At 42.9% G+C, this 14,880-nt stretch overlaps 1 protein-coding gene across 6 annotated transcripts in view; it reads right to left on the minus strand.

Moving 5' to 3' along the window:
- The window catches only part of SLC22A15 (solute carrier family 22 member 15), a 37,170-nt gene extending 22,651 nt beyond the window's left edge, over positions 1-14,519 (minus strand). For 4 of the 6 annotated variants that reach the window (XR_012837528.1, XM_075765162.1, XM_075765138.1 and 1 more), the window contains exon 1: positions 14,308-14,519. Coding sequence is in view for 5 of the 6 variants with exons in the window: in XM_075765162.1 (XP_075621277.1) it covers positions 14,308-14,394 (87 nt within the window). In the remaining variant the exon portion in view is untranslated. Of the gene's footprint in view, positions 1-2,443; positions 2,688-3,074; positions 3,149-14,307 lie in introns of all 6 variants that reach the window. The other 2 variants (XM_075765153.1, XM_075765143.1) reach the window with 2 other exon arrangements.
- Between the last annotated feature and the right edge of the window lie 361 nt (positions 14,520-14,880).

The raw sequence follows: 14,880 nt of genomic DNA on the forward strand, positions 1-14,880 counted from the left end.
GCAAACAACAAACACTTTCATTTTTCATTTGTTCTATAACCCATACAGTACAAGTCAAATTTATGTCATTTAATGTATATCTGCTCTTCATAAAACATTTTAATTGGTTCCACCTGGATGTTAAGAGTTCTCCATCAAATTCCCTGCACTGATCTGTGTTAATCAAGATGAATACCAAGCACAGAGGGAGCAGGCAGCAGCTCATAGCCACTGATGATGAAATGCTGAGAGTTTTGTCAGTTTAAGTTTCTCCTGTTTATTTATAGCCTCCATAGGTTAAAATGTTATAGTCGATGGTGTAAGGACATTTATTAAAAAGCAACATCTTAACAACCTGTAAACTTTCGCTTTTTCTGCTAAATAGAAGGAACTTTAGTTAGCTATTTATAGATATTTCTTTATCAGGTTTTGAAATTAACTTAAAATTAACTTTTGAGATTAACATTTAAAAATTAATATTAGTAGAAATGCCTGAAATGTCTTGACCAGCTTTCTTGGTGCTCATTTTCATAATAAATTACTTCCAAGAAAAATGTAGAATCTCTAATAAGACGAGCAAGGGAAGGGAAGCAAGTGCTTAAATAGTTTCATTTGTGTATAATGAAAGTACACACACAAAAATCATTTAAGAAACTCTTTTAGACCTCCTAATTTACCCATTATGAAGCACAAATGAAAAACAAAAGTTCTACTAAAAAGTGCTATCAACCTTTTTAATCAACTCATTAGCAATTCACAATCAGTGTGGTCATTCTAGACAAGCATCAGCTGAAGCATTCACTGCTGAACAAAATAATGAGTAAGCCACTAACTTCTGACCTTTCAAATACAGAAACATTAACACTGCACCTTGAGGAAAGACAGAAATTAAGGAAGAACAGGCGAAGAATTACGGCGAAGAGATGGTTACACTTTAGGGTTAGAGTAAGTTCTCCTGAACTCATGACAAGTAGCTGAAAAGCTGGAGGGCCACCTTGTTTTTGAAAGTCTGATGATCTCATCTGCTCTGAATTATTTCAAAAGGGTGATTTGAATCACATAATTTTTTTCCCCCCAAATATCTCTTTTGTGTAGAAAAGCCCTAAGACATCTTTCTGCTAGCTCTTCTACCAAAGTATCTTTCCCTTCTTGGTAGCACAGTAAGATAGAAAACACCATAAGACAGAAGGAAAGGCTACATTGCAGTTACAAACCAAAGAATCACCATGTGCAGAAGAACACAATGTAATCTCTCAGACACTTAACAACCCCAACCCCACTCTGATAGCAAATATTCACCATGAAGAATGTAACCACTGTTGATTATTACATGTGCAACAACACAGTGGACACATATTTTGAAAGAACTTAGGGTTTCTTTAGAGAAACTGAGAAAACCTAGCCAATTTAGACTTTTTCAACCTTAAAATGTAGGCCTCTAGAATCCACAGAAAAAAAGTCCAAAGTCTGTCCAAACCCATAACTTTATTCTAGAAATTCTTCACCACCTACATTGAAATATAACGCTGTACGGCAACCCTCAGAGCCTCATTTCTTACAGATTTGTGGAAAATGTCCCCTTAGCTTCCCCTTCTTTTCTGTTCCAAACATCCACACGCACACCTCAACTGTTTCATGCTCAGTATCATTTTGGTGGGTGCTCCTTCTGCTCAGACTGTCCAGCCAGCACATGTGCTGATTTGCCAGGTGACTGCTGCCACCAAACAGCACATGCACAGAAGAGGCCTGCTTTACTTCCCATCAGCGCAGGCAAACATTTGAGTTTTGAGAGCAAATAGCTTCATTGCACAAGTTTTCTGCAAAGACAGTCCAAGTGGCAGCTAACTCCTGTGTACACACCTTTGCCGGACAGGGCCATGGCAACACTGCACACACCTTGCACCTGTACTCCTGCCTACCTAATGATGACAAAAACGGTTGCATTGGTGATAGGACTGCAGGACACATACCTAGACTCTCACGTCCTCAGTTCCAAGTTGCTTTAATAATTATTTTGTAGCCTATCATGAGAAAAATGAATCTGCCCTTTTTCTGCCAACAAGCAGAAGTGATCTTTGCCAGCAAAATTTAGTGAAGTACTTCCAGCTCTGCACTTTTTTCAATAGTGCCATCCTACAGATCTAGTATTTCTCGGTAAATTGATACCATTTGAGATTTCTCAGCTGTTATCAATGAACCAAAGACACAGGGTATATCAGTCTGCTTATAACTGGACAGCAAAACAGAGGGTGCAACGCAGACAGCAACAAAGGAAAGTCAACCCAAAAGCTTCACAAAGGGTTCTCTCCAAGAACAAAATAATATTCTTCACACAAGATCACATGAGTGAATTTAATTCTGAATATGCATACTTCATTAAATTGTGCCAATAGCTTTAGATTCTTCTACCTCTTCCACTACTCCGTTCTCTCAAACACCAGAATAAACAAGTAAGAAAACTTACCATCAAGAGACAGGTTGCTGTTACTTCCTGCAAGCTGGATTTCTCCACAGTGCTATAAATACAGATAATGAGTTTGCTGTTAAGAAGTCAGCTGTCAGTCTTGTACTGAAGCAAAATCTTGCAAGACAGTTATCTGTATGGTTTGTTCCGGGACAGATGAAACAACTTACAGGACTGAAAAGAGCTCAATAGGATTCCTCTACTGTGGTGTATCAGTCTCTTGATTAAAATAACACCTAGTGTGCTACCTACCACAGAAACATTAAAAGTTACCATAAATACATTTTTTTCTTCAAAATAACATAGGAGGTACAGCCAATGTACATGATACTAAGGAGACCTGGAATTTGCTAGAGACCTAGAATGGAGAAGCAGGTGCTACAATGCTTCGGCATATTACAAAGTACACCACCCTGAAAAAAAACCTTACAGTCTTGGCCTACAAGGTATCAGGTTCAGTGAGCGAAATTTACAGAAGTTTTACTATATGTTTAAACAGCACAGCAACTCACAGCATGCTGGTAGACTGAAACATGAGTCCAGAATTGCTTCAGGCAGCATAGCCTAAAGCTTTTGCATTTTTGTAGTATGCTGGACTATATGCAACAACACTTATGAAAGGCAAATATACTTATCTAGCATGGACTCATATACTGCATCTCAGAGGGCTGGAACAGGACTTGCCACTGCTACAACTGGATCACCCTGAGCAAGGGAAATAAAGTCACTCTCACATCACAGGTTGACAGGGCTCTGAACACGGATAAGGAAATTGGAAGTATTTTTTTCTGCCTTTAAAAACAAAAGGCAGAAAGAAAGCTTAGGTGCCTTATTAAAATATCTACACATAAATCTTCAGTTCCTTTCTGCCAAAAATGCTCAGAGACTGGTAAGTTAGAGAACCAAGCCAATAAACAAAAACCAAAATTACAAAAACCCCTATAAATACTACCTCTGCTTGAGCAAGAATATTCAAGAAAGTTAAATTACATTAACGTGCAATCAAGTGCCAAGACTCCGCAGTTGAATACCAGTCAGTTCCTGCTGACTGGAAAAGGGGAAACACAGCCCTCATTTTTAAAAAGGAAGATCCGAGGAACTACAGTCTCACCTCTGTGCCGTCAAGATCATGGAGCAGATCCTCCTGGAAACTATGCTCAGGCACATGGAAAATAAGGAGGTGACTGGTGACAGCCAACATGGCTTCACTAAGGGCAAATTGTGCCTGACAAACTTGGTGGCTTTCTATGATGGGGTTACAGCGTCCGTGGATAAAGGAAGAGCAAGGGATGTCATCTATCTGGACTTGTGCAAAGCATTTGACACTGTGCCACATAACATCCTTGTCTCTAAATTGGAGAGACATGGATTTAATGGATGGACCACTCGGTGGGTGAGGAATTGGATGGATGGTCACACTCAGAGAGTTGTGGTCAATGGCTCAATGTCCAAGTGGAGAACAGTCATGAGTGGTGTTCCTCAGGGGTCAGTACTGGGACCGGCACTGTTCAACATCTTTGATTGCAACATGGTCAGTGGGATCGAGTGCACCCTCAGCAAGTTTTCCAATGACACCAAGCTGTGTGGTGCAGTTGACACGCTGGAGGGAAGGGATGCCATCCAGAGGGACTTTGACAGGCTGGAGAAGTGGGCCTGTGAGAACCACATGAAGTTCAACAAGGCCAAGCGCAAGGTCCTGCACATGGGTCGGGGCAATCCCAAGCATAACTACAGGCTGGGCAGAGAATGGACTGAGAGCAACCCTGAGGAGAAGCACTTGGGGATGCTGGTGGATGAGAAGCTCAACATGACCCGGCAACATATGCTTGCAGCCCAGAAAGCCAACTGTATCCTGGGCTGCATCAAAAGAAGCGTGACCAGCAGGTCGAGAGAGAGGAGAGGATTCTCCCCCTCTACTCTGCTCTCGTAAGACCCCACCTGGAGTACTGCGTCCAGCTCTGGGGTCCCTAGTGCAAGACAGACATGGAGCTGTTGGAGTGAGTCCAGAGGAGGCCATGAAGCTAATCAGAGGGCTTGAGCACCTCTCCTATGAGGACAGACTGAGGGAGTTGGGGTTGCTCAGCCTGGAGAAGAAAAAAGCCCAGGGAGACCTTATAGCAGCCTTCCAATACCTAAAGGGGGCCTGCAAGAAAGCTGGAGAGGGACTGTTTACAAAGGCATGGATTCATAGGACAAGGAGCAATGGCCTTAAGCTGAAGAAGGGTAGATTTAAATTAGATATTAGGAAGAAATTCTTCCCTGTTAGGGTGGTAAGGCACTGAAACAGGTTGCCCAGAGAGGTTGTGGATGCCCCATCCCTGGAAGTGTTCAAGGCCAGATTGGACGGGGCTTTGGGCTACCTGGTATAGTGGAGGGTATCCCTGCCCACAGCAGGGGGGTTGGAACAAGTTGGTCTTTAGGGTCCCTTCCAACCCAAACCATTCTATGGTATGACTATGATATACAGTTTCATCAATACTATGTCAGAAGTGCCACTCCATTCTTCTTATGTAAAGAAGGACTTAACGGGAGAACAAAGAAAACAGTGCTAGAAATTGCTATTCCAGTTTATGAATATAGTACAAACCAGTCCAGGACTGAACTGTCTCAATGGCACTATAGAATAACATGAAGAAAAAGTCAGCAACTGCTGGTAAAAAAAAAAAAAAGGCAGGAATTTTGGGCTGACAAGTATCAGGCAGAGTTAAGTCCTGCTTCCACAAGCATGACTATTCTCTTGCCTGCATTTCATCTTTTTCCCCTCTTTCTCCCTGTATCTTCCAGCCTGCTTTGGCTATCAACATATCTGAGTCACAGACAGTATGTGGTGGGTTGACCCTGGCTGAGGGCCAGGTGCCCACCAGAGCCGCTCTATCACTCCCCTCGTTCACTAGACAGGGGAGAAAAGGTATAACGAAAACCTTATGGGTCGAGATAAGGACAGGGAGAGATCACTCACTAATTATCGTCACGAGCAAAACAGACTGAACTTAGAGAGGAAATTCATCTAATTTATTACCAAGCAAAACAGAGTAGAGGAATGAGAAATAAACTAAAATCTTAAAACACCTCCCCCCCACCCCTCCCATCTTCCCGGGCTCAACTTCACTCCCGGCTTCAACCTCCGCCCCCCTCAGCGGCACAGGGGGACGGGGAATGGGGGTTACGGTCAGTTCATCAAACGGTGTTTCTGCCGCTTCTTCATCCTCAGGGGGAGGACTCCTCTCATCGTTCCCCTGCTCCAGCATGGAGTCCCTCTCATGGGAGACAGTCCTTCACGAACTTCTTCAACATGAGTCTCTCCCACGGGCTACAGTCCTTCACAAACTGCTCCAGCGTGGTCTCTTCCATGGGGTGCAGACTTCCAGGAGCAAATTGTTCCAGCGTGGGTCCCCCATGGGGTCACAAGTCCTGCCAGCAAACCTGCTCTGGCGTGGGCTCCTCTCTCCATGGGGCCACAGGTCCTGCCAGGAGCTTGCTCCAGCGCGGGCTTCCCACGGGGTCACAGCCTCCCTCGGGTGCCTCCACCTGCTCCAGCGTGGGGTCCTCCACGGGCTGCAGGTGGAATCTCTACACCCCCTCATCCTTCCTCCCTGGGCTGCAGGGGGACAGCCTGCTTCACCATGGTCTTCACCACGGGCTGCAGGGGGATCTCTGCTCCGGCGCCTGGAGCACCTCCTCCCCCTCCTTCTTCACTGACCTTGGTGTCTGCAGAGTTTCTTACATCTTCTCACTCCTCTCTCCAGCTGCAAAAGCGCTCTCTAACTGTTTTTATTCCTTCTTAAATATGTTATCACAGCGGCGCTGATTGGCTCAGCCTTGGTCAGCGGTAGGTCCGTCTTGGAGCCGGCTGGCATTGGCTCTGTCAGACACAGGGGAAGCTTCTAGCAGCTTCTCACAGAAGCCACCCCTGTAGCACACACCCCCCACACCCCCCTCCCCGCTACCAAAACCTTGCCACACAAACCCAACACACAGTATCATAAGAGATCAAAGTTCTCATCTTAGCATGCTGGTTTGGGACACTGCCACAGAATATTGAGCAAGCATCTCTGTCTCACAAGAGGGAATTCTACTAAGACTATGAGAAGAACGCATTCTCGTCTGGGCCTGGACTTCCTCGCTACCAAATGACTAAAGCATTTAACTTGGTAAAAAGATGCAGTAAAAGCATACACTGATTAATTCAGAAGTTTCTGCTATTTAAGTATCCAGACTAAAATACATGGCTGATGTTTGTATAAGCTGCTTTCATTCATTGATTTAAGGACTTGCCTGTGGATAAGCAATTGGATCTTCTTGTGTTTTGGTTTGTGTTTTCTTGGGGGTTTTTTAATTAAAAAAAGTCTTAGGTTTACTGCTATTTTAGAGCAACATGATGCTCCAGAACTGAAAGAACAGTTTTTTCCAATTTTGTGGTGGAACTTGCTAAATCAGTGATTTCTAATTTTATAGCCAACAGGCCTCAGAAGTCCTTGAATTACTTTTAGAAGTTCTGTGAAAAACAATTAAGAAACGCAAAGCTGTTGGCAGTCTTAAGTTTACTGTACAAGGATTTAACATCTTCATGCAAAGTCTATAGGGAGTCTGCAAATTTAAAGAGATTGAAAAGCTCTGATCTTTTTATATATATAATTTTAAAACACCAATAACTGAAGAACATACCACAAACCGAAAGCTGGAATAAGCTATACACACAACTCTTCTCAGCTTTCCTTACCCGAGAATCTCAAAAGCTTCACTGTGCCTTCCAAGGCAAATTCTTAACATCCTTTCCCCCCAAATGACAGGTGAACACAAGTACAATGTTTAACCAGGTTAAGTCCAAAACTTAGAGATCATATTGTAAACAGACAAGACCTAGAAAACAGATGCTATTGTTTCAGAGGGACTACAGTCCCACTGAGCTGGTACTTGCAAAAAGCAAGAAGAGGTTTTACTTAATGCAAACAATGAACATGAAGCACTACATTACCTATAATTAGAAGTAGCTATATTAACTACTCCAGTTAAAAAACCAACCAAACAAAAAAACCAACCCAAAACCAAAAAACCCATTTGAGATCAGAAAACTTTATGTGGGTCAGAAAAAAAGAGCAATAATTATGTGCAAGTTGGAAACAATTATTCTGAATTCAGTTACACATCTACCAGTTCTATCATCTAAGAGAAAAGGAAACTAGAGTCTCTAAAATGAAGGAAGTGTCAGTGAGGAGAGACCTGATGATGTGGCTTGTTAGTGGAAAAATACAGGTATTTTATTGCCTACAAAACATGGGACGTTAGAGACTGTGTGTACACATGGGCAGGGAAGAAGGAAAGGGAGATAATGTGTCATAACACAAATATTTTTAATCCATAGCCTTTGCTATCCAGTAGAATTATGCCTGTTGGCTCCCAGGCTCATCTTCTGAGGGTGCTCAGAGGACAGACTGGCTAGATTGATTGTTTCAGAGTTTGCCAGGCTGAAAGTCATCCTGATTAATAGCAGAAGATGGGATTGCTTCAGCTCCCCCTGAATCCAAATACCATCCCATTGCACAAAATATTATATGTAACAATAAATCTATTGTTAATAATCTGAAAACATCTCCCCATATGTTTTACCCATACTCCATATAAAGATGGCAATTGTCACTGACATAGTGGCTCCCAGGCACCTTCCATTCACAGTTGTTAAAAAGACATTGCAAAAGCAAGGCATTCAGCCACTGCTAAAGACCCCCCAGAACAAGTTCCTTCTGACAACTTCAATCTTTACACAGCATGTAGCCTTCACTTTTTTTAAAAAAGTTTTGCAGGGGTTGTTCGGGGTTTTTTGGTTGGTTGGTTGTTTTTTGTTGGATTTTTGTTGGGTTGGGGTTTTTTGCTTTTTTTTTTTTAAAGTAGGCAGAACAATCTGCTTCCTTCCCTCTGTTGCTAGGCCTCCAGAATGTCTGCTTCTCTGTGCTTCTCCCAAAACTCATGCTTCTTACTATGCCTACCAGCAATAATTCTGTTAAGGTCTTTACAACAGCATATTGAACAGGCATCTTCTAGGACTGAACTGCACAGAAACTGAAGTCGGCCTTGTAAGTTAAATTGCAAAAGCTGACTAGATGCTTTTATATGGATACAAACACACAGAACACGTGGTTTCAGTGTCAGAGTGAAAGTAGTGATCACTAAAGAGCAAGAAGACCTGGCAATTGTGAATGACAATTAAAACCACCTAAATGTGAGCTCAATTACAAGTGCTTTGCAGTTCAGATGCAACTAAAGAAGGGAAGGTATCAAAGCTACAGTTCATGTTTCTTCTATACCTCAAGCTTGCTCTGACCATACTTTTCCTCTGCATACAAGCATAAATTTAAAGCTTAGCTATATGGATGATGCACTGGTTTGGATTAAGACACAACATCATTTTGAGGGAAGATGGAGATGTAGGCAGCTGATAAGGTATTCGTGATTCCCCCTCCAGTCAGGATTATTTTTGGAGAAAATGATAGCAAGTTAGCTACTTAAAATTAATCAGCAAGGAAGCAGTTATTAGAATTTAGACTTCTGCATTGTATCTGAGAGTTAAGGACCCCACTGCTAATGAAGCATGTCACAACTCAGCATTGTTATTTCAGGTTTTCTGCAGAATATAGCACAATGTTGGCCTCAGCTGCATTCATGTTTTAAGGTTATAACTATAATATCAGAAAAGATAAGTGATCGTTTCTTTTAAGGAACAGTTAAGGACCTGAAAGAAGTAATTACAGAAAGACAGACCACACTGGGTCTTGACTATACTTCTGATTCTTCCGGCAGCTATGTTTTATTTACAGAAGGCCACTAAAGGACCAAGCAGTCTTGGTTAGCATCTAAATCATTAAAATGAAATGTAATGTGACCAAAGAACTACCTTTTTTTTTCCTTAACAGGAAAAACTGACTCCCAGTCAATTAGAGCAAATGGTAGGATTAGTCTTCACTTAGAAGTTCCACCAACTTTCAGGTAGAAATATTCTTAGCTAAATGAGTAATCACACAGAAAGATATGCTGCTAGTTTACATACTTACACTCACCTGATTTATTTCTCTTCCCAAGCAGGGATAAGCTATACCAGAACAAGGAATTATATTCAGTGATGCAACAACTCTAAAAGTTTTCATCACTTCTGCAGGGAAAGCAACACCACCTTTAGCATAAGCATGTTGTAAGATACAATCCACAAAAGGACGTGGGAATAAAAAGCTTACCTCAAGAAATAAAAATTTGGGCCCCTACTTTTCATGTGTGTATTCATGCCACATTTGAAACCACTCCTCTGCATAAGTGGCTGCACATGTTTGACACACATTCTGCAACCGCTTTCTTGAAAATCAGAGGCACTTAAAACTCTTACTTCTCCCACAAACATAAAGAAAAAAGCCAAACAGTGAGGTAATCAAAGTGAAGGAATGTTACATGGCAATTCTGTAAATCCTTTTTATATCTGTCACTCTGCTTACATACCTTACAGATACTTAATAGTTGAACTATGTCTAAGTTACAGTGCAAGTAACTTTGGGTAAACAGCATACTTGTCATGAAGGCCCTAGAACACCTTCAGCACCCTATGCTAGCAATTGTAATGCAAGTTGAGTGTTACACAAATGTTTCCTTCATTTTAAATTGTTCATTACATTTCAGATTTGTGTTGCATTTTCTACTCAGATAAAGTCCTAATAGTATACCTCATCAAGAACTGGGAGTAAGCTGTCCAATTTATGATCAACTCTGGCTAGTTCAAAGAACAGCTTAATAGACTCAAGCAAACATAAGTATTAAAAGATTCACTGACAAAGTATTTCATTACTGTTATTACAACTACAGAGTGATGTCTCATGCCATTAAAGAGGTAGAATGTGGTGAACAGAGGTGGATAGAAAAGTGTCAAGAAACAGAGTTAAACAAGGCTATGTATGGGATCACATCCATATTCTGAGGACAGACTGCCACTCCTTTTGAACTATTTCTAAAGATTTGGGATGACCCCACCTTACTTGAGCGACATGTTTCAGCAACTGCTTTTCCTCAAAATGTTTGTGCAGATGGACTGATTAAAAAGCAGCTTTCTGCATCGGGACATTCTAATGATAGAAGTCATACATAATCTCGCTGCCAACAACAAAAAGATGTTGGCAGCACCACTCATTATGGCTGCACTGCATCAAGAATGCCTTTGCCTAAAAACAAACAATTCAATGAATTTGATGCTACTATCTTAACTGTTTTTCCATCCTCCCTTCAGTTAGTAGTAAGTCCCTTAGATGGAGGGAAACACCACCCTTGGCAACTGTTACAACTATACTGCTGTGCATTGTACATTACCCAACTTTAGGCAAAGCCTTTTTCAGCTGTGCAAACAGGACCTTCCTTTTAAACTCTAGTATGTTTTTAAAAGATTTTTAATTGGATGTGTGTCCCCATTATCTCGTTCAGATTTCTGCAGGTTCCGTTTGGACTTGGGCAATCCTGTAGCTGAGATACACGGTTGAAAGAGATTTGCCTTTGCAACTGTAAGTTCAGTCACAAGGGACCAGGAAACTTTTTTTTTTTTTTAAATATGCCTGTACAGTCTCAAGCATCTGATCAAGAGGTGAGATTTTGTCTAATGTTGCTATACACACTAAACCATCACAAGATACCATTCTTTAATAAAAGTTTCAACATGGTTTCTTCAAAAGGTAGCGAGCACCTTTCTAGTAATCAATAGGGTGTCAAGCAATTACTTAGTTCAAAGTAAAGTCCGAAGTATTTTAAGAATTATCAGCTCCCTTTATTCCTCCATCACTCCCTTAAAGATACACTGGAAATGCAAGACTAATTCAGCTGCAAATTCCCATCATTAGTCGATCCCCGCCTTCTTCAGATAAGTTTGGTCTTTAGTTAATTCCATAGACTTTGGAAAAAATGTTTCTCTACATTACCTATCATCACTTGGTTATAAAGTTAGCAACCACTGCTACAGAACATTCCTAAAAATCTTCCAAAGTTCTATTAAGCTGGTAGTGAATACACCAAGCATACCTTAATGCAGTAACAGCTCAACAAGTTAATGAATAACAGCAGCAGGTAGCAGAGGAACAATACAAAACAGTGAATAAGTTAAGATGAAAGAAGCAGCCCAGACAACTTACACTTAAACTAGTTTTACACTGATGATATACAAAAACATTTTTCTGACTACAAGCATCCTGGAGGCTTTTTGCCAGAGTGTCAGTAAGCTCATTCCACAGGTCGAGTACCAGTTCGCTCAAGTCCACGTGAAAATTGACTATCATGTGGAAAGTCTCACCCAGACAGATGTGCCTGGTATAACTTGCCTCAAAGTTATAGTCCTGTCAGCTAAACTATGCAATTAGAATTCAGAGACCAGATACACTGGCATATCAGTAAGACTACACGGTAGAAGTACTTTACTCTAGAAATTTATAGGAGAAGAAAAACACTAAGATGAGGGAAAATACCTATGAAGTATGAAACTCAAGAGATTAGAAACATGCAGAGACGGAAAAGCACAAAAGCCTACAAGGAAAGCAAGAACATCTGCTGAAAATCTTATGGGGCAGGAAAAGCAGAGAGTTTAAGCTCAGTATATTAGCATCAGAGATGAAGGGACTTGACACAGTAAAGATAAAAATAGTTTTCACTCATTCTTATCTTTAGGAACGTAGAAATTTTTTTTTTATACCAATAGGCCAATGTGAACATACAAGCCAACTGAGGGAGCACGTGGGAAGGGACAGGGAAACAAGCAATAAAATTGAATAATCACTCCATGGCAGAGCCAGTGACATAGAAGTTCCCATTCTGCAGCCAGATGCTGCATCTAATCCACTAAAGGAGCCCATGATTAACCTAAGTCTACATCACACAAACCTGACACATTACCTTTGGGTCCATCCTCCAAAGACTGACAATAAACCAGACAAGACTAACACCGGTCATGGAACCTGCTTTCAGTCTTGCTCTTGCATATCCCAGTGACACATTATGTAACTTGGCACCAATAGAGGAACACAGAAAGCAATCAGCCACCCAAGCAGGAACCAGTTGTGTAAGTCCAAATCTATTCACGGACTGAAAGACAACAAGTTTCACATCTAAATCCCTCACAAACTCCTGTGCCTGCATGATATGAAGACATATCAGTCAGGATTATCCTCACTGGTAAAGTTCAAGAATTAAAGATAACGTGAGAAGAAAGAAAACACACCTGCAAATCTGTTACCTTTTTTCTTTAGTTATTCTGAATTAGTTCCATGATTTGTAAAGATTTTTCTGTTTACTTCTTCCATGAGAAATGCAAGTTAATCCATCAAGCTGACCCATACTACTTAAAACTCTAGGAATACAGAGCACTTGTCGTGGTTGCAGTTTGTTCCAGAACATGACCAGCACTGGAAGAAAAAAAATAACTATTGCTTCCTTAATCCCTGATTTTCAGTGAGCATACAAATTTTTGAGCCAGTAGAACAAGCTCTAAGCAATGCCTAATTTTAAAGGATTAATCAGCTAAATCAGTTAAAAAGAGAGAAACAGGACAAGAAAACAGAAACTTGCAAAGCTTTTGCTGCTCATCATCATAACTTTGCAACCAAGTATAGAGTTCCCAACTGACAGGACTGGGCATTTGAATTTTCTTTGGTCATCTCATAAAGCTTCTTAATACTTCTGTCAGTCCCCCAACTGCCAGAAGAAGACATCTTCAGTCTCATGGCTCATAACTGGAAGTTCTTGATTACTACAAAATACTGGTCAGCAGAGGCAGGAGGACACTTAAGTTCCCCTCTTCCCTCCTGCATCTGGTGGGAAGTTTCCACAGTAGCAGTAAGCCACCATTTGTCAGCCTAGCTGAATTTACTACAATTAAGTTTTTGAAGAGCTAACATTGAGTGAACCAAACTTCAGTCAGATTCAAATTATACTTTATGCCTATGCCTGACCGTGAAGGTGCACGTTATCCTTATCTCCCCTTCCCACCTCCATAGGAACAGGCACAAAGATTAAGCAAAGCTGGAAGTAAAGATGACAAATCTGGTTACAGAGCATGTTCATGCAGTCTCTGAATGATATTATAGCACTTTTATCACAAAACTTGATAGTTCCAGTTGTGTATCTCACAAAATACAAACCCGACTACCCAAAACGTAGAGCCTCGTCCAAATACTTAATGCAGAGACACTGCCCCTACATTCTAAGGGTTAAGTCAAGGCAAATCAAAGTACCATAAGCAGTCACAGCCTATCAGCTGATTAGATGAGAGCTTCTGCACACAGAGATATCAGTAACCACCTGTAGCTTTTCAAACATTTCACCACAAACAAGCGACAGGCAACCTAGAAAACACTTGCCTAGGCTTTTAATTCTAGGTTACGTAGAATCCCCAACAGAGTCTCTGACAGAAGTCACTGTCTTCGAGTCTAGGTCATAGGAATCGCCATTTAACTTCACTTCAACCAGCCCTTCACCTGACAAACTGCATACTCCCAATTTGCCTACCGAGTGACACAAGGCAAAACTCCTCAGGCAATGCGGCACAGACAGCATCAGCCGTTTGCCCCAAATTCACTCTGCCTTTGGACAGAGGTCACCTTTGCCCCAGGAGCACAGCTAACTGCTGCAAGCTAAATCCAGAGGAGAAGACCAGCTACTGCCACCAGCAGCCCTCAGCAGAAGACCTCCAACGCCAACCTTCACACCAGGCAGCACTCACCACAGGCACACCCACCCAACCACTTCAGAGGACAAACCACCCACAGTGTTGGTGGGGGCACCCGGGCGCTCCCACGCGAGGCAGGGCGCTGCACCCCACCTTCGTGAAAGGGGCGGGAGGGGAGGCGGCCTCTCACCTGGAGGAGCACGGCCAGCAGGACGCACAGATACACCTGGTAGGGCCCCATCTGCCCCACCAGCGGGAACGCCTCCTCCACCTCCATCCCGCTCCCCGCCCGCCGCGCAGCTCCTACGAGCGGCCGCCGAGCAGCGCATCCCCGGCACGGCCCGGGGCGGGGCGCGGAGCGGAGCAACCACCGGGACCTCGCGGGGAAGGAGGAGGAGGAGGAGGCGGAGGAAAGGGCGGGAGACGCGAGGCGGCGCTCATGCGCAGGCGCCGGGGAGAGCAGCTGGGAAGCGGCCCGCCCAGGGACGCACGCGCAGCCTCTTTCCTTTTTTTCCCGGCGCCCACTAGGGAAGCGGAAGCGCGATGGCCGCCGTGTTGCCGTTACGAGCGTTAGCGCACGCGCGCGTTCTGGATTGCGCGGGGAGGGGGGGAGGTTGGTGCGCTCCTTTGGCTGCCGTTGGCCGCCAGCGGGGAGGGGGGGCGTGTGAGGGGTGTGTGTGGGGGGGAATCGTGAGAGGTGCATGAGGGTGGTTGCGAGGGGGCGTGTGAGGCGTCGCTTGAGGCGTGCGTGGCGTCCGGGGTC

Source organism: Balearica regulorum, chromosome 1 (assembly GCF_011004875.1).
Source record: "Balearica regulorum gibbericeps isolate bBalReg1 chromosome 1, bBalReg1.pri, whole genome shotgun sequence".
NCBI classification, from domain to species: domain Eukaryota; kingdom Metazoa; phylum Chordata; class Aves; order Gruiformes; family Gruidae; genus Balearica; species Balearica regulorum.